Source organism: Anser cygnoides, chromosome 4 (assembly GCF_040182565.1).
Source record: "Anser cygnoides isolate HZ-2024a breed goose chromosome 4, Taihu_goose_T2T_genome, whole genome shotgun sequence".
NCBI classification, from domain to species: Eukaryota; Metazoa; Chordata; class Aves; order Anseriformes; family Anatidae; genus Anser; species Anser cygnoides.
This window is the reverse complement of record NC_089876.1, coordinates 6,331,966-6,353,220: the sequence shown is the minus strand read 5'-3', so window position 1 is coordinate 6,353,220 and position 21,255 is coordinate 6,331,966. Positions and strand designations below refer to the sequence as shown.

Here is a 21,255-nt window from a genome sequence, read left to right as displayed (position 1 = left end):
GCCCCTAGCCAACACGCTCACCCTACGGACTAGCAGTAATTGCTACCTCAGCTGCCCTTCTTCCACTACAGAGCATGAAGAATCACAGTGTAAACCAACCCCACTTCTATGCCAAAATATGCCCGTTTCTCTGTCCCTAGACACAGCTGAGGCCCTGCCATACTCCTTCCCCTATCCCTTTTGTCCCCAGGAGCAGCCACCTACTTTGTTTTTCTCAGCAGACATCAGTTAATGGACTGTAGTGTTAGGGGCTTTCCTGGAGAAGTAAGTCTGACAGTACCAATAAGAAATACTGGCCCGTACCTAAATTTTAAAGACAACACAGAACTGAAAGCAAAGCTCGGCTCATCCGGCCCCAGCCAGAGCAGACTTTCCAAGGGCTCTATTTAAGGTCTCCTCACTATTAGCCCGGTGGCATGCCTGCCTGCTGAATTCATCAGTTTCCTGCTCAACGGATTCTGCAGGGACCAAGAACCAGCTCTTTGACAACGTTCACCGAAGGACAATCATTTCGGTATCTTTTCTCAGAACGTGACTGTGCAACATTTACAGGCACCTCACTGCCCTGCCCACTTGGTGTCCACCCCTGTCGTTCCCCTAAAGCACCTCGCTGGCTGCTGCTCCACCAGCACGCAGCAGTACTGCTCACCACAGAAGAAGCAAGCAGCAACAGAAAAGGAAGCTAGTGCCTCAGAAAGGACATCCTCGAATCACTCAGAAGACCCACCACCTCTTCAGAATCATTTCACGCACACACATTTTTCAAATATGCAAAACCCGTAGTTGGATTTATAAACCCCAAGTGTAAGACCGCTAGGTTCTCCTTTATTTCGTGACTCCATAGCTATGAGGGCAGCTCATCACTACGACACAATCACAACGACCTCTTCGTTTCACTTAGAAGTGACAGGAACACTGGGGTGAATGAGTTACCTTAAATTCTTTACAGAGCTAAAGAATACCACATCTCCACGTAGAAAATGTGGCGCAGGTGATGTTCACAGCAGGACCTCTTAGGGATACTTCTCAGCAAGTGGTCTGTAACACTACGGACTACAGTCTGAAATTAAGAATCTTTTGTTACTACATTTGCTCCTTCCCATCTCACCATTTGAAAAACTGCATCCAAGTAATTATTTCCTGTGATGACACATTTTTGAGAAATGCTTAGCAGGTGTTAAGACTGGAGAAAGACACAAGGAAGCCTTTGGCGAAGAGATCAGCAGCATGAAACTGGAGAACTACTGGTCTAATGCATTTGTTAAGCTTCGGTTCAATTTGCAGTGCATTTGACACAGTTTTAAGGGTCTGAAGCAGAATGGAGTCAACCGACATATCCCACAGAGGCTCTTTCACAATCCCCAGCCAACGTCTCCCACTATCTGATGAAATCCCTTTCGTGCAGCTCCACTGGAAGCAGGAGCTCCTCCTCAGCTGGTTAAGTGAGCCCTGGCACTTAGCTGCTAGCTCAGGGGTGCCGCGGGGAATGGCAGAGGGTCAAAACCAGTCAGAAAACGCGCCCATACGGTAGTGAGCAAACTCCAAAGAATTTTAACATTTCAGTCTGATTTAAAACAAATGTATAAGCAAGAAAGCCTGATTTCTGAAGAGCGGGTAATAGCTCTCGGCTATTTAGCAGACATCAAAGCGATGGCTGTTGGCCGCGTGACAAAATTCCCTCAGAAACACAGTCACAAAACACCACGTCTATAATATTTCTTTGTAATGTCTTTTATTAAGTATCCTTTTCGATATAAAACTTTAAGCAAAAATAGTTTGAAAACTCTGTTTTAAGTAATTCTCACAGGACTATTTTGTACAGTCACTGTCACAGCTGCTCACGCTGCCATTTAAGGATTAAAACCTTCACAAATGTCTCGTTTCTCGCTGTGCCAGGATCTGTTCCGTACAATGAAGCTGCAAGGGCAGACATTGGAAGATGCGTGGAGAACCCAGGAAAGTTCTCAATTCATGTCTTTGGCTAATAAAGAAATCTACTGTATCACAACCACGTGGCAACTGGCACCACTCACCCAGATGGAATTCTGCCCCACAGAATTCAGACGGCATAAACAGATTCTACTTTGATTTCTGCCTGCCAAGGCTGCTGTGTAGCCTGTCTGAAACCCAGCCAGTCTATTTCATCTTATTCTTTTCCATGTACGCCAATAATCTCATTTTTTACATCAACGAACAGTAAATACATGTTTCTTTGGGCCAAGGGACAGCTCCTATAGGTGCAAACATTTTCATTAAATAGATTAGGTCCATCAGGCATCCAGCTTAACACATCTGTTGGCACAGGGAAGACAACTGGAAACGCAGTGTGTGCACTCGTTACAGGTACTGTAGGCACATACATACGTATGCACCTTACAGTGAATACTTTAAACAGAATCCTTAAGTTATAGACAAAACGCTATGTAAGCGGTTGCTTGAGGTCAAACAAACCAGTCCCTCCTTTAACAACTTTTCCAAGCACCAGGCACGCAGAAGGGGATCTCAGTTCGTCGTAAGCACCTACAACAGAATTCAGACAAAGTCGAATTAGATGTTTCCAAAGGTTTCTCAAAGGTCAGTGCTGAAGAGAAAGCAGTTTATTTTACATGCTTATCTGGTTCAGATGAGTTTACATACTCATCTGGTTCAGCCTCCCTAGCTCCAGAAAGGCATTGCCATCTACTGTTCAGACTGAATTTATATTTCTGAGAGCAGAGCTCCAAAACTCTTCCTGCCTCTCCCCTCCAACAACACTTTTCTATTCCCAGTCTGTGTATAAGCAGAGAATTAGGCTACACATTTCTAAACTCTTCCTAGGAAAGATAATTCTTCCCAGGAAAAGATAATACATTCCCAATTCCAAGAGAACACAGATTTGACCTTCCAGTGAACACATTTTGCTGATTAAGTAAACTGCTTAAAAAAAAAAAAAACACATCAGTGAAGCAAAACCAAAAAGAAACCCTTTTCATTTGCTGCCTTTCTCCCGTGGAGCCTTTTTTCTTTGTTAGAGTGAATCCTTTTGATATGGATTTTAAACCCTTCTGACAAGATACGAAGAGAACTTTTCACTGGAGAGACATTCCCTGAATTCCTTTGATTTTGTGGTTACTCATTGTAGCGAAATACTGTCACAGAAATTTGGAAGCTCTCCAGATGACACGGCTGGTCAATGCTTGCTGCATTTTGCTTTCACTGTTGTTTTTTTTTATTATTATTATTTATTTATTTATTTATAAGCAACCAGGCTGGTTTGCATTCATCCTAAATATCAGCAAGCTGCGATTTTTTTAGTAAAGTATGTTGGAAAATTGGTTAAAAAAAACAACTGTTAAACTCTTGGGGTCATCTTTATTCTACTATGAACTAACTTTTTATTATACAGAGGATGCAGGGGAAGGTGCTGGGCCACAGCAGCGTATGGTGTGTGCTTGCTGCTTGGATCTCAGCTACAGCTGTACAAGTAAACCGCTGCTCCTAAATGTGTGCCAACTGAGAAAAGGGGAAAAAAAAAAAAAGGTTCTTTGTTAGGTCAAAGGCGTAACTGTCCTGTTCGCTCACGTGACGTTCACAAAGAGTTATTCTCTGAGCAAACAGCCAGAAGGATCTCGCTTCCGATGCAGATGTGCTCTTGCACCAAATCCTGATCAGCAATCTGCTGGGTCACACCTGAGCTCTCGCGGCACTTCCTGCTCTGTTAGCAGTGCCCCGTGGTCGCAGCCCTTCCTATTTCTGTCTTACTGATTCAGGCCGTAAGTAGGCACAGTATCTATTTAAATGTACACTCGAGATATCAGCTGCATTAAAGCAAATTAGATCCAGACTGCTGTAATCCACATTATGACTTGGTTTCCATCTTGGGGAAATCAATAAATCCCTGCACTTGCAACCAGTGCGGCTTTCCTGCAAATTCACCATGCCCTTCTGTTAGCATGCACTTTGTGTCTTTATTTGTAATATTATCCGTAAATGTAATCATGTTTCACCTGACAAAAACTTTATCTTATTTCTAAGTCAACATGTGCTACGATGTATATCCTGAGAAAGCGACTGTGCAAGAATCTTCCTCTTCTGCTCCATTTCTCTCCAAATTTACGCCTTTCCTTTCTGATTTTCAGATGATTTCTAAGTCACTTGTAACCAATACTATTCAGTAAAACCCAAGTTACCTTCCCAGACAAGGTGCAAAACAGCATTAAGAGAAAGGAATTAAGTGACAAAGTTTCCCTCCCTGACATCTGTGCCAGGCAGCTTAAGACACTAGCTGAAGAGACCGTGTTGACAGCTTTTCCCATTTGTATTAGGTAACAAAATGGTGACACAGGAGCATCCAAGAAGGAGCATCCAACAGGCAAGTGACAAAAAACAAGAGCAAAAAGGACGTGTAGTTAGTATCCAAAAAATAAGATCAAACTGTTCAGTGACACTTAAAACATAACTTCTTTGGACAGGACCCCAAAATACAGATGGCTAGTGCCATTTAAATGCCCTAAAGGATCCATGCAGATATGTCGTCTGTTGGACAAGGCAGAGAACCCAAGAGATTTGCACAACTTCCAGAATAGCAAATAGGGGCCAGAAAAGGCTACCGTACTCTCGGTTATCCAAAATGGCACCGGAATCCTACCATTAGCCAAATGAATGTGACCCTTTGTCTGTGGTTGGGGGGAGACCCCAAAGACAGTAAAGTTCTACAAAGCAGAAGAAATCCAGAATCAAATTAAGAACCAGGAAGACTGTTCTCACAATAAAACAGCAATTTTAAAGCAGAAGAGATGAAAACGTGGGAGTAATAACAGAGACAGGAAAACCAAGCAGAGATGACAACTTTAATGGTCTAAGCAGAGACAGAAAAAGGCAGATTTAATAGTCTGTTATAAGGCTTTGCTATAACAAACCGTAACAGTTTTAAGGTTTGTTATAAAAAAGCCTATCTAATTCTTAAAGACAGGAATCACAGACCCCACAAATTACATGTGGGAGCTGACTTCATTTAAGCTGACAGAATTTTATTAAAAATGTCTGGAACATTTTCCTAGGCAAGGACTTAATTAAAATGTTAGCCTCTGGCCTTTTTTCTAACACAATTATGCAGTACTTGAAATAGTGGAAATTTATGATGAAAACAAAGCATATGTGAAATTCTGCAGCGATATAGTTCAAACTAAACCACTTACCCATCATGGTTGCTTCCTTCAAGAATTTGTAACTGGTTTCAAACGTCATCTGTTGCAGAGGGGAGGAGCTGGACTGGATTCCAAAGCGATTCAGTGGTTTATAAACTCCTTCAAAACACATGTAATCTGCCACAAGTGAAAGGTGCCGAGGGTCTACCACAATGCCTAAGAACACAGGAAAGAGCAATCATCAGAGCACTCAAGTGCTAAGGTATTCCTGTCTAAAAAAGAAATCTGATCTAAATTAATCCCCTGGATCTAATCAACATGGAGAACATCTCTTTTAACATCCTTATGGCGACTGCAAATCTTTGTATGTAGCTGGTGTGGCTGCTCCCCTCAATTATCCAAGCTGGGCACTCCTCATTTTAATATAAAACAGTACTTCTGCAAGGCAACTAAGATGTCAAGAATGCTGCAACAAGGCAGCGTTTCACTCTACATAAAATCAGTAAGATCTACGTCATTTTTGTTTACATGCATCCAGCCAGTTGTGACAGGACAGAGCTTTTATCTTCTCACTCATGGCCTGTATTAGCTAGGCACTGGAAGCAGCAAGGTTCTGGTATTTTCTGTTTACGACGTTAGGCATCCACAAAAAAAACAGACAAACAAACAAAAACATTCAGTCTAAAAAGAAACAGTACTTATTTTTAAGTAACACTGCGGTGGCAAGTGCGATGGGAGATCATTAACAGTTCTGTCAACATTTACCTACCAGTTCTTGAACAACTTGAAGGTTGGACCATTCTGGGCTGCCAGCCGAAAAATTTGTTGGATGAGACTGGTTGCTAAAACTCCCACTGCATTAATCTTCCCTCTTTTCAAGAGTTTAATTCATAGCGTGACTTAGCTCACTTAAGGCAAATGCAACACGCCAAGCTTTAGCAGCCTAACAAGCCAGGCATCCTCCCTGAACTGGGACTCTCAGTAGTGCAGAGGGACAAACCCTCAGACAATGCAGTATCAATGCAGCTTCTATCATTTTAGGAATTACATACATTTAACTATAAAAGGACCCTAGACTCTTATCGTTAAAAAAGCTAGAATGAGACAAGATTAATCCTATTCTCAGGGCCACTATGCACTGGTCTAACATAGTTAAGGTTCCTCAGATGTTAATAATTAATTCCTCTGGACTTTCCAGCTTGCACAGTAATGGAATAGAAAAAAATCTGTGATGCATGGAAAAAAAACCTTGTCTAGGGCATTTTCTACAGATTAAACAGAACTTGAATAATGAATTCTTCACAGAAGGCACTATAATCATCAGAATGATGAAAAAATGAAGAGACATAACTGTGAGCAATGTGGCAATTATAATAAAGGCCATCTTCAAAGATGCAAACAAAACCTACCATATACAGCAAACACATCTTTTATTTCCTTTATAAGGACCCTCAGGGCAGACTCAATACCGTAATGCTTAGCCATGGCATGAATATCATTGGAATAAAGCCTGTTCAGGTCCAAAATCTGAAAGACAAAAAAAACAAAACACAGATATAAACTAGCACAGTAACTACTCTATTTTTTCCAAGTAGCTTAAGCTAAGCTAAGCAAGCTAACGTAGTTTTTTTCCCTCCACCTTTCATTAGCTTAAACACCACCAAAAGTTGCACAAAAACAAGACAGTAGCTCAGAGCCAAATACAGACAAAAATGACACTGGAGATTTATGTTTAGGCAAGTGATCATTGTGGTTTATACACAGGTCGGAATCAAAATTCAGCACAGAAATAACTGACCTGAGTTTAGAAAACAAACAAACCAACTAACCATTCCTAGCAGCAGAAGGACATGTTGAAGTCTTCCAAGAAATGTAATGCCCAGTCTGTCTCAACCAACCAGAACTCTTAACAAAAGCAGTAGAAAATATGTAGCATAAAACAATCCTCTATTTGTAGAGTTATGGGCTAGATGGCATAACAGAACTATTCATCTCCAAGTACTGCAATTCATTTAGATGGAAGAATTCCCTCAAGTAACATTTATAGAGACAGTTACAAGCATAGTGTGGAATTATCTGTCATTAGATACTGGGCTGCTGCACAAAAAAACAATTTGCAATTTACCCTTGAGAAAAGGCTTCACTGAACTCTGAACGCAGCTGGGGGAAAAAAGGAGAAGGAAGGAAGCCTAAGAGCTGAAAAGGCTACACGTCAACCCTGCTAACACCTATCATCCACCCCCTCTCCGTAGAGCACAGAAGATCACTCCAGTTCAGGATTATAAATAGACTACGTACATCAGAGTATCTGAACAGCTCTGCAAGATTTATCCCTTCAGTATGCAGAATGAGTTCCTTCTCTCCTTGCTTATTGGTACTTTCATTCAACAAGCACCGGGTGATCCCCTTCACTTCATGGATGACCGTGTTTCGTGTCAGAGAGAGAAGCAAAGAGGAGAGATCGAAGTACGCCTTCATCAATGGAAGTGTCAAGGAAACCTAAAAAGAGAAAAAAACAAAAGTGGTGTTTTTCTGTAAAAACGCTTGAGCATTAGGCTCAATAACCTACTTCTTCTTAGGCAAAAAGCAGACAAATAGGATTATCCTAATTGTGTGTTTTAGGAACGTAAATGTCTGACTAGAATTATAGTCATAAATATATTTATTTATAAACAAACATGTCAATTGTCTTTTAAAAAAGTTTCATTGGGGTTTTGAAAGTCAGCTGTAAATAATTGCGTCAAGAAGAACATTTGTGCTGAGGCACGCACTTCCACTCCTCTGTACTAATAGGGGACTGCTGATGAGACAAAACAGCAGCACTCCACTGAAGAGAGCCCTGTTACAAGGGCTACGTGCAACTGTTGTGCAACCACACACAGCTGCTTCCAGGCACCACCAGCTTACCTCACACCAAAGTTCGTTTTCAGTGTCAAACGTGTAATCCTGAATTGACGGGTGACTGTTCAGAACAGCATTTATTCGCATCTCCGCTGACTTGAGTAATAGATTTCTCTCTTTTTTAGTCTGAGACGTAAAGGAAAGATGTTGAGGATCATCACCATCTGCTCCGTTCTGATCTCCTTCCTCAGCACCTTGAGCCCTCTCTTCTTTGTCTGATTCAACCTCTTCATCTTCTGGATTCTCAGCAACGTTTTCTTCCGCATTCTCTTCCTCACTCTCATAATCAACCTAAAAGAAACAATGATGTAATTACGTAGGCCAGAGCACATGCAGAAACAAACACACTATGAAGCAGTTTTATTCATGAATATTCTTGACAGATGAGTTGCAAGTACCTTGCCTATGACACAATGAAAATGTCATCCTGTTACAAAGAGAATACAGCAGGATTCAGTTCAGTCTCTATTTCTCTTGCTGTTATTTCTCGATGCAATCGTGGATGCTATAGCTTATTGCCACTGTGGCAGAATTATTATTATTATTTATTTTTTTAAGCCCCAAAAGGCTCTTCCCATAATCTAGCTTTGATGATTGGAGTCCCTCAGGATTTTACTCTTGCTGAAACTGCAGCTGACCATTCTTTGTACAATAATTATGAAGTAGTAAGCATGGAATGAACACTCACAGCCAGAATATTTATAACAACTACACTGTAGTTTTAAACACAACTAATGACGTGAAAATAGCAAGACATAAGGTTAAGTTGAACTACAGCACAGACAACCTGACGCATCTATCCAATAGCTGAAGAAGGGGGCTTTGAATAAAATCTGAAAGATCTCTTCCATCTCTAACTTGCACAGTTCTTTACTGCTCTTAAAAGAGTAATTAGTAAAATAAGAGTTCTTAAAGAACTACAGGGACCAGGCCCAACCATAATAAGCACATCACCAGAAGTCTCAGCCCACATTTCCTGCTACAGATTTCTCCCCCCATCCAAATTAAAACTGATCAGCACAAACCAATGACTTCCCTAAGCCTTTTACTTTATTATTATTGGCTTTCTTGCTGGCGTTTAGCTTCTATAGACATTATCCTTCTCAAACTCAGACCAAAACAGTGGAAACAGAATTCAAGTGCAGTACTGAGCACCTATGAAATCATTACCTCTTCTTCCTGGTTCTTCCTCCGTTTTGCTTCTGTAGCATCACCATCCCCTTCATCAGCTTCTGCATCAACAATCTTCTCTTCCTCTTCGGGAGCTTCCTGACTATTTTGTGCCTAGAAATCCATAACAGATGAGACAATCAGGCTGACTCTGCGGTAAAGCATGAACTGTATCCAAAGGCTTTAGGCAAACATTCGTAATTTAAAAATCCCCTGTCCATCTTTATGGCAGACATCCCCTGTTCTACCTTTAAGAACAAACTAATTTCTAAAATAACACTACTGTAAAAAACAAACAAAAAACCTCGTATTAGTGATAGCTGTCATGTTAAACCAGAATTTCTACAAAATATATAAGCTATTGCTCTGCTTATATGACAGTCCATATTGGGAAAAGGGTGGCAGAAGGAACATGCAAAAGCTTTTCAACGAATAAAGGACCTTCCCCCAAAGGTTTTGACAGGCAGTGCTGTGAAAGGATCTTGTTCTGATGGCAGAGAGTGCTAAGTTTTTATCTCAGTGCAACTAAAACAAGTATTATCACATGCTGAGAATGTGTAAGTAAATTAGGATTATATGAAACGACTATTTCCTTGTTAATTTGATAAGGATACAAAGAGAATTTATACATAAAGAAACTGATTAAGAAGTAATTTAGTATTCACACAATAAGTATTCACATCAAAACAAGCGATGTCAAATTCCAGTTCTCAAAAATGGGTAAGGAAAGGGAGGCACATTTCAGGTAATGTTTTTCTGTACCTTGTCTCCATCACCATCTAAATCCTTCCGAGTTGCTTTCCGTGTACTGACTTCAGTAAAAGATGCCATCTTCGCATTCTTCCGTTTAATTGTTTCCAGGACAATTTTAAAGAATCTGAAAGAAGCAGCAACCCAAGAGGTCCAAGTTCAGCAATACTGCAGTCAATTTTGAACTATCATAAACAGAATGTATTTTAAGAAGCCGGTCAGCTCATGACATAACATATTCCTTGGTGCATACAAAAATGTTTCTAGGGTAAGACAATTGATTTTTTTTCTTGTCCCTTTCCCATTTCCTTGGGAATAAAAGTTTGGCATCACCTCTCTTACAATTACAGATGTAGTGATGCATCGAAAGGTTATAACCTCATCTAGACATAAATTCAGCACATCATATTGACCTTCAGAAGAGATAGCTTACTTTTGGACATTTAAAATTATTTTTTTAAACCAACAAGCACATCCAACATTGTTATATAAAGTAACTCAGCTTGAATGAAGAACAAATCAGTGAAGTGTTTTTTTTTTTTACTTTCTTCTTTGAAAACAAACAAAAAACCCAAAAGTTTTATTTATTCTTTATGAGAGCAAGGGATACTTAAAGCATTCAAACATTTTTGCTGCTAATAAACACGTAAGCATCCAAAGATGAGGAATGCAACATTGCTTATACAGGCTCTTCTCTTGAGTATATCAGAGACACAAGAAAGATCTGCCTCAACAGAATTCTGCACTGTAGCCAAGCCACAGATACACAACCTTACTCGAGACAAAAATCCACCATGTAGATGCTTCTGCAAGCATGTCTTCAGGACACTGCTGCTCTGAGAGCCATAACAGCAATAATAAACAACAAATAATGACCCCTAGAGCCCACAGAAGGGCAAAGGAAAAACAAACATGAGAGCATCTGAAAGCAAACTAACCTTGTTTCCATAAAGTGCAAGATGTCCCTGGGCTTCACACATTTCTCCTCCCGGTAATACTCATGGGGCAAGAAATGGAATTTGATTTTGTAGAGGCGGTGCCTGTCCTGCTTGCTCTTCACTCGCAGGCATTCCTCTAACTCAACTTTCTGCAAAACCTACAGAAGCAACAAGTAGGAATATAACTCCTTTGGTGAAGGCACTTTATTTACTTCCTGCAACTCCAGTGCCTTTCATGAGACCAGAATTACACAAGACTAACTGGAAAACTTTTCTGTGGGCTTTGTGGCAGCTCCTAGGGAAGATGACTACCTTACTGCAATCTTTCTGGCTTAAGCTGCTCCCAGCAATTAATTTAGACAATGCTGGGAGAACAGGCTCACCTCCTGTCCCACTTCTGTACAAGAGGCCACACTTCTTAGGGGTTCAACAGCTTCGTTTTATTGCAGCATGTTACTTGCTCATCAAACATGAGAGTATTTCAAGTGAAGCTGACTTAATTCTATCCTTGCTGCTTCCTAACTTGAAATAAGACAGAAGAGGACAGGGCATGCAGGCATGAGTCCAAGGAAAAGCCAAACAAGACTTCAGCAGTAAATACAAATCCTCCCCTGCATTATACTATTGCTATGCCAAAGCTATTACACTTGCTTTACACTCTACAGTTTGCATCCTGTGATGATGCTCTACAGATTAAATTGATCTTACGTCTCATATGGCCACGGTAACTCCAGCTCCTCTCAATGTCTCATACGTTCAGTAGGCAAGAGGTGAAAAGAAAGGACCCACCTTATCTCGCACCCACAGGTGAGCCTGCAAAAATGGAAACTGCTGCAAAGCCAGACAAATCCATAAGCTCAAAGCAGAAATTGTGTTTTGCAGACTCTCTAAGGATACACTGAATAGGTGGCTCACCTCAGCTAAGCTCACTCTTGTGAGCTGTTTCTTAAGCTGCTTCACCTTCTTGTGAGCTTTCTTGGTATTAAGCACAGGAACGCTCATTGTTGGTGTTTTAATATTTGCACTGGCTACCATCAGTATTTCCCGCAACCTTTAAATAAAGAATGATCCTTCAAATGAAGCAATAAAAGCACTCCACAATCAAATAAACATCTACTTCATTTAATAAGACAGCATGCAGCAGCATGCTTATCAAATAAACCAGCATGCAGCAACTGCCAGTCCCACCAAAACCATACATATCGGGAGTTGTGGTTACCATTGCACCACTCCTCTCCACTTCCCTGGTTCCTCACCAGGCACAGCTTTACTGACTCCATTAGATTATCGCTCCAATTACGGGAAAAAAAAAACAGAGATGGTAATAAGTTGTTCCCAGAACAGAAGAACTAATGAAGCCTGTTTCCTACAGATGCATAATGTATGCTCCTCATGCCTTCTCCCTCTCCCCTGCTGCACTAAAGTGACACAGCCGTCTGCCACCTCATCCCTCACACCCATTTACAAGGCCATGGTCAGCACCCATGCTATTCAGAACAAGCTGGTGACTGGCTGGTAAACGTGTGTGTGCTTGCAAAGTGCCTGTCAGTGCACGGAAGAGCCAGGAGAAACCTTGCCGCTATAAAACAGGTCTCCTTCTGTCAAGGTGATGATAATCCTGCAAGACTTTGTAGTCATTTGCAGTGAAATTTTTCGTGTGAAAGCCGAACAGGCTTACAAGATACTAGGGGGAAGAAAAGGTGAGCAGAGGGCAAACCCACAAAGCATGGCTTCTTTAGGCTTTTGCTGTGCCGAATAAAAAACAGAAACAAAAGAAGTCATTTGTTATACACCCAGTAAGAGATCTCCATAGGTCTTTTGTGTCTGGAAAGTGAGCCAAAACACCCATAAAATTGTATGACATGAAGATATTTCTGAACAGGTACAATGCGCAGTTAAACTAAAGGATCATTTGCTCTCCAGATCACACACACCTGCCAGTACGGTAAAAAATTATTTAAGTGCCAAAAATGGCAAAGGACCCATTGAGAAAACAGGTTACTCACCTTGGAATACCCAAAGTCACATTCATTTCACCTCTGCCAGCAAAATGGAAGGTGTTCAGAGTCATCTGTGTGGAAGGTTCCCCAATACTCTGAGCTGCAAGAAGACCCACAGCTTCTCCTGGGTCACAAAGAGATCGTTGCCACTTTAAATACAACAAATCCTTTAATCTGAAAGGCATTAAATAAGCAGATGTTTAGCTCAACATAAAAAACTCAGTGCAGACTGAAACATTCCCAGTTCAGTGAAGTTACCTCTTTCAGCCAATTTCTATTGGTAGGCTATGGATAAATACACTTCAGGAACTGTAAAACTGTATTTGATCCTAATTTGATCTGACAAGCACAGCTCATTAACGCAGAACTGTGAGTTTAGGACAAACTGTCTTCTACTGCTAATTCCCACATTGTCAAAAGAGAATTATTTACACTCATTTCCTCATCTCAACTGTCTTGCTGACTCCAAGATGTGGCAAGAGCATATTTTCATTTTTAACCGTTGCATATGGGAACGCCCCTTTGTTGCTTTTATTCTACAGTCTTTGCCAAAGTTCTTACCAGCATGGAAAACTCAGGTTTGGAACAGACAACCTGAGCCTCTCCTCTAGGCACACTTTGCTTTCAGGAACCATTCTGAAACCCTCAACTTTGCTTCACAAAGGTCACAACAAAAAACATGATTTGAGAAAGACTTTTCATCTTTATGAGCAAACTCAGTCCAAAAATACTTTTTTGGGGCTCAGCACAGAAAAGTAAGCATAGAGAAGTTACTACCTATCAGAAGGAAGTGCTGGTTGCATGCAACTTCCTCTGTTCTCACATTCCCATTTCTTGATATAATCTTTGACTCCATTTTCGAATGTTTCTGAAACAGATGCAAAATGTGTATCTGGACGCCAAACTGCAAGACTTGGGTCAGGACACTTATTTGTCTTCTTTTGGTATTTTCTTCGCTTCTTCTCATCTAGTTCATACCACATCTTCAATAACTGGCAAAAAGAGAGAATTTTTAAGCTGGCTGGTTCAGCCACAGTAAGACCAAAGCAAAATATCACCGCTTCCACCAGCAATCTAGCAATAGAGAAGGAGGAAAAGACTACCTGCAAAACAGTTAAGGGTGTATGGAACACACAGTAGAGAACAACTCAGCTACAAATACAGCATTCTCCATTTTTTGGTACTTACAATTTTAACCCCAAATGTCTTCAAAATTCTCTATACACTTGAAATCAAATATATACCCATAGTAACTACTTCAGAAACCAGTGAAATACAACTAAGAATGCTTTTAACTTGGAAGTGAAACCCCTTGACTCACTTTAATCTTTATTTCTAGCTGACTAGCACCTCACCCGTCCAAAGCTAGCATGACAGAAGAGCTTTTCTTGTTTTCAGTTGTCTACACTCAACCTCAGGAGTCCAGAAGAAACCTTAAACACAGCTTGCATCTTATACATGCTCATCTTTCTTTTTTCTATTCTTCAGTTGGCTAGTCTTTCAGGTAACACTTCATATGTTGCATTTAAGAGAGGAAAAAGTTAACGCTGACTTCAAAAAAAAAAAAAAAACAGGACAGAAAATGAGCTTTTACAAGCTTTGCTGCTAATGAAGGAGAAGCTGCCTTGTGACATAGTAATCTGTCCACTGAGCTTTATAATATACTGAGACAAAGATAAATATATATCCTTTCCTACTTACTGCTGAAAGAAAAAAGCAAACGAATCCCCATGCCAAATTGTTCTGGGTGGTATCAGATGCACCAATAGCAACATAAATTCAGCATAGCTGAGTAAATATACCAGTGACAAGGCCTAACATTTGCAGACACTTAAGTTTATCTCAACACCTTCAGTTTGGAGTTTCATGCAAACTGTCCACACCACAACAGGGCAAATTCATTGTGAAAGCAAGGCTGTGAAGCAGCACCCGTTTGCATTTTGTGGCCATATATTCATTCTTTGATAGAAGCCATATATATTAGTGCCCTGGTGTACAAGAATACACAAGCTTACTTTTTGAAACAGCAGGGCTGGCTCAAGAGATCTACTCTGTGTAAAACACGCAAAAATACCCCTATGGGCTGTTTTCTAAAACCAGTTTTACCTCAATTTTTGGCCTCTGTCCTAGCTCTACGGCCCACAGACTTTAAGCAGTAACAAATGAATCTCAGTTTCATTACTCACACAGCTGACATATGATCCCTTCAAAAGATAGCTTGTTTAAGTAGACCTTGAAACACATTGGAACAACAAAAAAGTCACTGAATTCTGCAACTTTATTAAAAAAAAAAAAAAAAGGGCTAGGTCAATTCAACTGCTTCCATGTTACCTGTAAAGTAGCAGGATCTCTTCCATTTTTGCTTTCTCCTCCTGGCATCTGTGCTTTTACACTTGCCATTTTCTTCTGGGAAAACATCAGAAAACCTCCTTCTCTTTGCACAGAGTTCTGGTGCCTGGCTTGCCACTTTCTGATGGCTTTGAACTGCTGATTGGCTTGGTGAGACTCCATCCTTGCTAAAGCTTCATCCAGATGGTTTGTCTTCTGGATCACCTACAAGAAAGTTACCTTTATGATTACTTTCCTTTCTATACTCGTGGTAGCTGAACAGGCAGAGCAAACTGAATAGGTATTTACTGCAATTCAAAAGGTTCAGCTGCAGTAAAACAATTTTCAAATCCATATATTTTTATGTGACTAGTGCCACTCTTCTCTAAGTAGCAACTGAAATGACACTGGTAAAAGGAAGTTATCAAACTTGAGAGGCTGAACTGTAACATTGTCTGAGTTGATAAGAATCCAACTGCAGAGTGCAAATAGAAGAGACAGTATGGAGAGCATGTGATGCTCTAATGAATTTCAAACTTCTTAAATCATTCTACAGACTTAATAATCACTTCCATAAGTCAAAAACAACGGCAAATAAAAATGTAGCATAGTCTGAAAGTGACATGCAAACACCTATGCCACTAGATCACTAACGGACATGCCAAAACTTAACCACACATTTCAGTCTTCCCCTTTACACCATATAAATAGTTAAGATTTAAGTGCTCTACCTCATAGTTTTCAGCAATGAAAGGAAACTGCTTGGGCTGTAAGAATTGAGTTTTAGGGATATCAAGGCCATCTTCTCCATATAGAAACTGCACAACACTGCCATCACTATCACGTACAGTCAGGTCATACTGAACCACCAGTCCTTCCAGATGTTTTATGATACACCTATCTCAAAGAAAATTAAAAAATGTTGAGGCTACACAGTAACAAGGATGATAACTCTAACACGACAAATACTGTTTTCACTAAAATGTTAATTGCACTTAAGGACCTATCAGGAATTCTACAAGCAAAAAATCTTAGACATGACATACAAACAAAACATGTAATGATATTGCAATGTTTTCTGCATGTTGCTCTATCCAACTTCCTTGGACTGAAGAACCTTAGAACAAAACAGCAAGTTATTTGCTATTTCTGTTATCACACGAACAGCTGTGTGCAAGAAGGCAGCCCTCTTTTAGAATTCCTCACTACCCTCCAAAACAATTTAGAATTCCCACCTTCTTCTATATACTGCAGGTGTGGCCTGAATAAAGATGAGCCCCACAATGTGGCCTAAAAAACTGAGTTGCCAGGAATATGTGCATCTTTCCTCTTCCCAGGAAAGAGAATTCTCCACAAGGAGAAGCTTCTGCTGCTGCTACGTGCCAGAGATAAGTTAAAGATAATAAAGCTCCACTTCACCAAGTCTTCTAGAAAGTCACCTTAGACCAAACATTTCTAACAGCAAACTTTTTGTGAAAAGTGAGTACGCTATGAAGCTAATCTAAGCTACTTAAGTGCTTGCTCCAGTCTACAATACTTTAGGAAAAAGTACATTTTAAAGGCTGGAATTCTTTAATAAGCCCCTTACCTTTGCAGGTACCCAGAACGGCTGGTTTTGACAGCTGTATCCACAAGACCTTCCCTGCCAGCCATGCAGTGAAAGAAGAATTCCTAAACATAAGCACAATCCCATGAGCATTCTGCTGACAAGTACACAAAGAGTGGTAATTCATACTCTTTCTGAAAAGCTGCATTTGAAAGCAGGGTAAACATAGCTGATTTATCTATCACTGCAAAAACTCTGTATTAAAATAGCAAGATCTGAATAAATTTCAGTATAAGCAGAATGAGTATTAAGCTTACAGATGGTTTGATTCCAGTGAGAAATCTGCCAGTCACGAATCCTCCTGAGCTAGGTGAGAAATCGTAAGGTTGGAAACACGGCAAAGACTTGCCAGATGCCATCAGCGGGGGTCTTCGACCTTCCAACTCAATCTGGCCCAGCAAACAAGAAATCTACGTGTGGACAGCAAGAGCACAGGCAAGAAAAAAAAAAAAAGGAAACATCACTCTTCCATTAAACTTTTTGCTCACGTAAGTGCAATGCTTCTTCTTGAAAAACTTAATAAAGCAATTACGTGTACGCTAAATGTTATGTTCATTAAGTGTTCTTGCTACTGATGGACAGTAACGGCATGTGGATCTCATCTGGTCTTTTTAAATAAAGTTATTCCAGCCCCTTGACTCACCCTCAACACTTCGATTCATGTTCTGTATGAATATTTTAATACAAATAGATGTAAAACTAAAATGTTTTAAATAATTAGTTCCCTTCATTACCATCACCACCTCCCAGCAGTGAACTAAAAACAGAACAAAACAAAATAAAACAAAAAAACCCACAATCAGCCAACCAAACAAAACCTCTCTTGACCTTTGGTACTGTAGATAGCCTTTTTATACAGTGTATTTGGTGTGTGTTTCTGCATTGCAGAAGGCAAAATGAAAAAGCATTGTTGCCATTTCCACTAAGTTCAAAGTAAGATTTTGTTGTTCCTATTTAGCAGTGGAAGAAGGAAACTGAGGGGTCAGTTTCCAGCAAGAGCCAGGGGAAGTTCTTTCTCCTGCAGGTTTGTTTGTATTATCTGCAGCATTCCTTCCAACAAGGAGGCCTGCAGTTTCTGTAAATCCTAATGTACTAAGAACTGCTGCAAAAAAAAAAAAAAACAGTAAAATTATCTGCTGAGGTCTTTATTATGTTCTTCCCAAATTTTTCCATGCAAGAACTTGCATTCCCAAAGCCCACAATAAAAATCTTGCATTGCAATTAGAGAGTCACACAAGACCTACTCAGTAACTTGCACTCTTGGACAAATTACATCAATATACGTAGCTGCTCAGTAATTATAACTGTCATTACCTGTACTGTATTTACAGTGGACCCTTTGGCTCCTGACTGTACCATCAATTGCAAATTGTTCTCCGGAAAGCTCCTGTGCAGACCAAGGGGCATACAAACCTAAAGAGTTGGAATCGTGGCGAGGGGAACAAAACAAAACTATTAGTAATAAAACAATGAACCAAAGCAATTCCTGTCAAAGGCTTTAAAAAGTAAAACCAGGACAAATCACAGGCAGTCCTATTTATCATTTTGAAAGCATCTTGAATATTAAGCCATCTTATTCAGGGAGGACAAGGTTGAGGTACTGGGCAAGGCAGTATGCGACGCCTAAGCTGGGGACAGATGGAAAGCTCCAGCCTCCAGAACAGTCAGGCACCCCTCATCAACATGAAATTAACTTTCCAAACAAGATTAGTATATACAGATGCCTCGATGCCAACCTTGTTAACTTCATTGTTATAATTGTTTACTTCCTCCTTGAATTTCAGATCAACCATGTTAAAATCCCTCTGGTCTTTGCAGAGATGGGCATCCTGCCACTTCCCTTGGACCTCCTCACATGATGTTGCTTCTGGCAAATTAAGAGCAGCTCTAACAGCCTGAAAATAAAACAAGGGGTTTTTTAGGTGCCAAGCACACATGATTACGTACAGCAGATTTTCTAATTTTTTAAATTATTATGAAAAAAAGTTCTGCAAAAACGACTTACTTCAATACCATGCTGGTTTGATTTTTCGATGATTTTTTGTCTTTTCTGGTCTGCTTCAGGTTTAACCAAGATATCTTCAATCCCTGTTAAAGAAGACAGACAGACCACATAATAATCCAGCCAGAGAAACAATTGAGAAGGTATTCACCACTTCCTGCAGAAGTCACCAAAAATGGTCACTAAAATGGATAGAATACATGATGGATGCGGAGAGACTGAAAGAGATGCATTTGTTTGGCTTTTAAAGATAGACAGAAATAAAAATTTCTTCAAGAGGAAAAAAAAATATCACAGTATCCAAGATCAAATGCTGGCCAAGAGAGATTGCAGAACTGCCATCCCTGAAGGTACTCACTTGACTGGACACAGCCCTGCACAAGCTCACCTGGCAGGACTTGCTTTGAGCAGAGAGCTGCATTACATCACCTCCATGGGTCCCTCCCAGGCTAAATTATTCCAAGGCTCTACATGTTCAGCACTTCTATGGGGACCAGTGGACTCTAGTATTGAGTTGCGCATGGGTTTATAAAGCAAAGGAGCTTATGATCCCATTACAAGGCTCTTCACTGTCCAGTCCTTGCTCTCCTCTTCCCATTACAAACTTGTCTCCTCTTCAGGGACTCCTTCTGAACCTCACTCATCTCATCTCTAAGACTCATTTTGTCAGTCCTAAATCATCTCATCTTCACCAAACACTAGGCTCCTGCTCCAGGCCCACTTCCCTTTTTCTGATGTTTTAAAAATCTAATGATCCCAGGCTCTTCACTCATTATCTCCGTCAAATGAGCTTTTGCGCCCTTGCTCTCAAGAAATATTTTCTGTATCTTAGAGGCAATTAATCGTCTTTCTTCAACACATCTCCCCCTTTTCCCTGGTTCACAGAAGACCAGTGTTTCCTCACTGCTGCCAAAGCTTACTACTGCTCTACGTAACTCCAAGTGATTATGTTGTGCCTTCACAAGTGAATTTAAACTCTCCTGATGCTACATACTATAAATTTTTCATTAGCATAAGAACATCCTGCAAAGCTCTACATGGTCATTTGAAATATTTTAACTACTGCAAGAAGAGGGAGCAGAGTAAGGGTCAATTTTTTATTGACTGCCAAGTGCGTTTTTGTATGAGTTTGCAAAGCTGTAATGAAAGTCAAATATTTACCAAAAGTTTTACAGTAGAATGAGGTAGGCAAGACTTGACTAATAACCCCTCAAAGTCCTCCCATCTCACTTATCAGTTGTTACGGTTTCTGTCAAATCATTCTTTTCAGAGAAGTAAAAAAAACATGGAGCCTCATAGGAGGTTTTGTCAAAATAAAATTTAAACGCAGGACATTTACACTCTTCACACTTTGATCAGGCAGGACAGATGAGAGAATTTAATGGACATCCTTAAGATCATACTTTCCCTTTATGCTTAAAAGGCCAGCTATGTAAAAAAACAGGAGTGAGGGGAAAAAAAAAGTTGGCAAACGGTGATCCCAGTCAAAGACACTGTCTTGTGGAAGTTTATTTACAGAACTCTTGGCGTGTATTCTACCCAACACTGTCTGTTTTATACCTCATGAGGTGTTGCAGCACCCTGGTGAATTAGTCCTTGTGTTACTCACCCATTGTAAATCCCCTGTAAAGCTGCAGATAAGCAGTAAAGAGACGTCCCAGACACGTTAGCACTTTCCCACTCGTTTCACCCCCGTAGATTTCATAGCAACAGTGGACCAGGCCATAGGCAGAGCTGCCAAAATGAGCTTTGTCCAACACGCCACAAAGTAATTCCCCATTTTTAATAATAACCTGAAAAAGAAAACACAACTCTTCAGGAAAAAGGAAATTTTGATCCCCATATGACCTTTTCAGGATTTCCTGAGTAAGAAAGACACATGAAAAAGAGGCTTTAGGTCAAAAGCTTTAAAAGCCGCCATATTGGCGAACAGTTAAACATATTCACCAATACTACCTATTTACCTGTACTTAAATGGAATCTGCATCAGGCAGGACTAGAAGAGAGTTTTTCTTTATACCCAAGCCAATTCTCTAATTACCACCTTCTGTCAGTAAGTATCTTTCAATTCCTGTTTTTAACTTCATCATCTTCCTGCTTCCCTCCTCATTCCTCCACTCCATACACATTCAGATTAAAACGCATCCCAGCCCAGCCTCCAGAGTTGCAGCACCAGCATACCTGCGATTCACACATTGAATCAAGATTTAGACATCTGTTTGCAGGTCCCTTTATCCAGGCTCTTCCACCAATCTTCGCTTTTCCAGTCAAATTCAGTGGAACATGGTTTTCTGGAATTATGTTTATTAACAACGTAGAAACAACCTGTAAAGAAGCAGAAAGAATGGCAGGAAGTATTTATTTCCCATATTCCTTTCTCACTGTAAAGAATTTGGCAAAGAGGAGGAAACCAACAATCTATGCATGTATTTTT

General features: G+C 40.2%; 1 protein-coding gene across 1 annotated transcript in view; it reads right to left on the bottom strand.

Moving 5' to 3' along the window:
• Nucleotides 1–1,708: 1,708 nt before the first annotated feature.
• POLR1A (RNA polymerase I subunit A) overlaps nucleotides 1,709–21,255 on the bottom strand; it is a 33,677-nt gene continuing 14,130 nt past the window's right edge. Inside the window, exons 15-34 of the mRNA XM_048047789.2 lie at nucleotides 21,003–21,146; nucleotides 20,431–20,614; nucleotides 18,825–18,907; nucleotides 18,556–18,714; nucleotides 18,134–18,232; nucleotides 17,077–17,229; nucleotides 16,802–16,884; nucleotides 15,945–16,110; nucleotides 15,217–15,438; nucleotides 13,663–13,877; nucleotides 12,892–13,059; nucleotides 11,801–11,936; nucleotides 10,886–11,043; nucleotides 9,960–10,074; nucleotides 9,198–9,311; nucleotides 8,034–8,318; nucleotides 7,425–7,625; nucleotides 6,536–6,653; nucleotides 5,178–5,342; nucleotides 1,709–2,520 (exon numbers count right to left, since the gene is read on the bottom strand). Of these exons, the coding sequence (XP_047903746.2) occupies nucleotides 2,420–2,520; nucleotides 5,178–5,342; nucleotides 6,536–6,653; nucleotides 7,425–7,625; nucleotides 8,034–8,318; nucleotides 9,198–9,311; nucleotides 9,960–10,074; nucleotides 10,886–11,043; nucleotides 11,801–11,936; nucleotides 12,892–13,059; nucleotides 13,663–13,877; nucleotides 15,217–15,438; nucleotides 15,945–16,110; nucleotides 16,802–16,884; nucleotides 17,077–17,229; nucleotides 18,134–18,232; nucleotides 18,556–18,714; nucleotides 18,825–18,907; nucleotides 20,431–20,614; nucleotides 21,003–21,146 (3,069 nt within the window). The 3' untranslated portion in view covers nucleotides 1,709–2,419. The remainder of the gene's footprint in view (nucleotides 2,521–5,177; nucleotides 5,343–6,535; nucleotides 6,654–7,424; nucleotides 7,626–8,033; nucleotides 8,319–9,197; nucleotides 9,312–9,959; nucleotides 10,075–10,885; nucleotides 11,044–11,800; nucleotides 11,937–12,891; nucleotides 13,060–13,662; nucleotides 13,878–15,216; nucleotides 15,439–15,944; nucleotides 16,111–16,801; nucleotides 16,885–17,076; nucleotides 17,230–18,133; nucleotides 18,233–18,555; nucleotides 18,715–18,824; nucleotides 18,908–20,430; nucleotides 20,615–21,002; nucleotides 21,147–21,255) is intronic.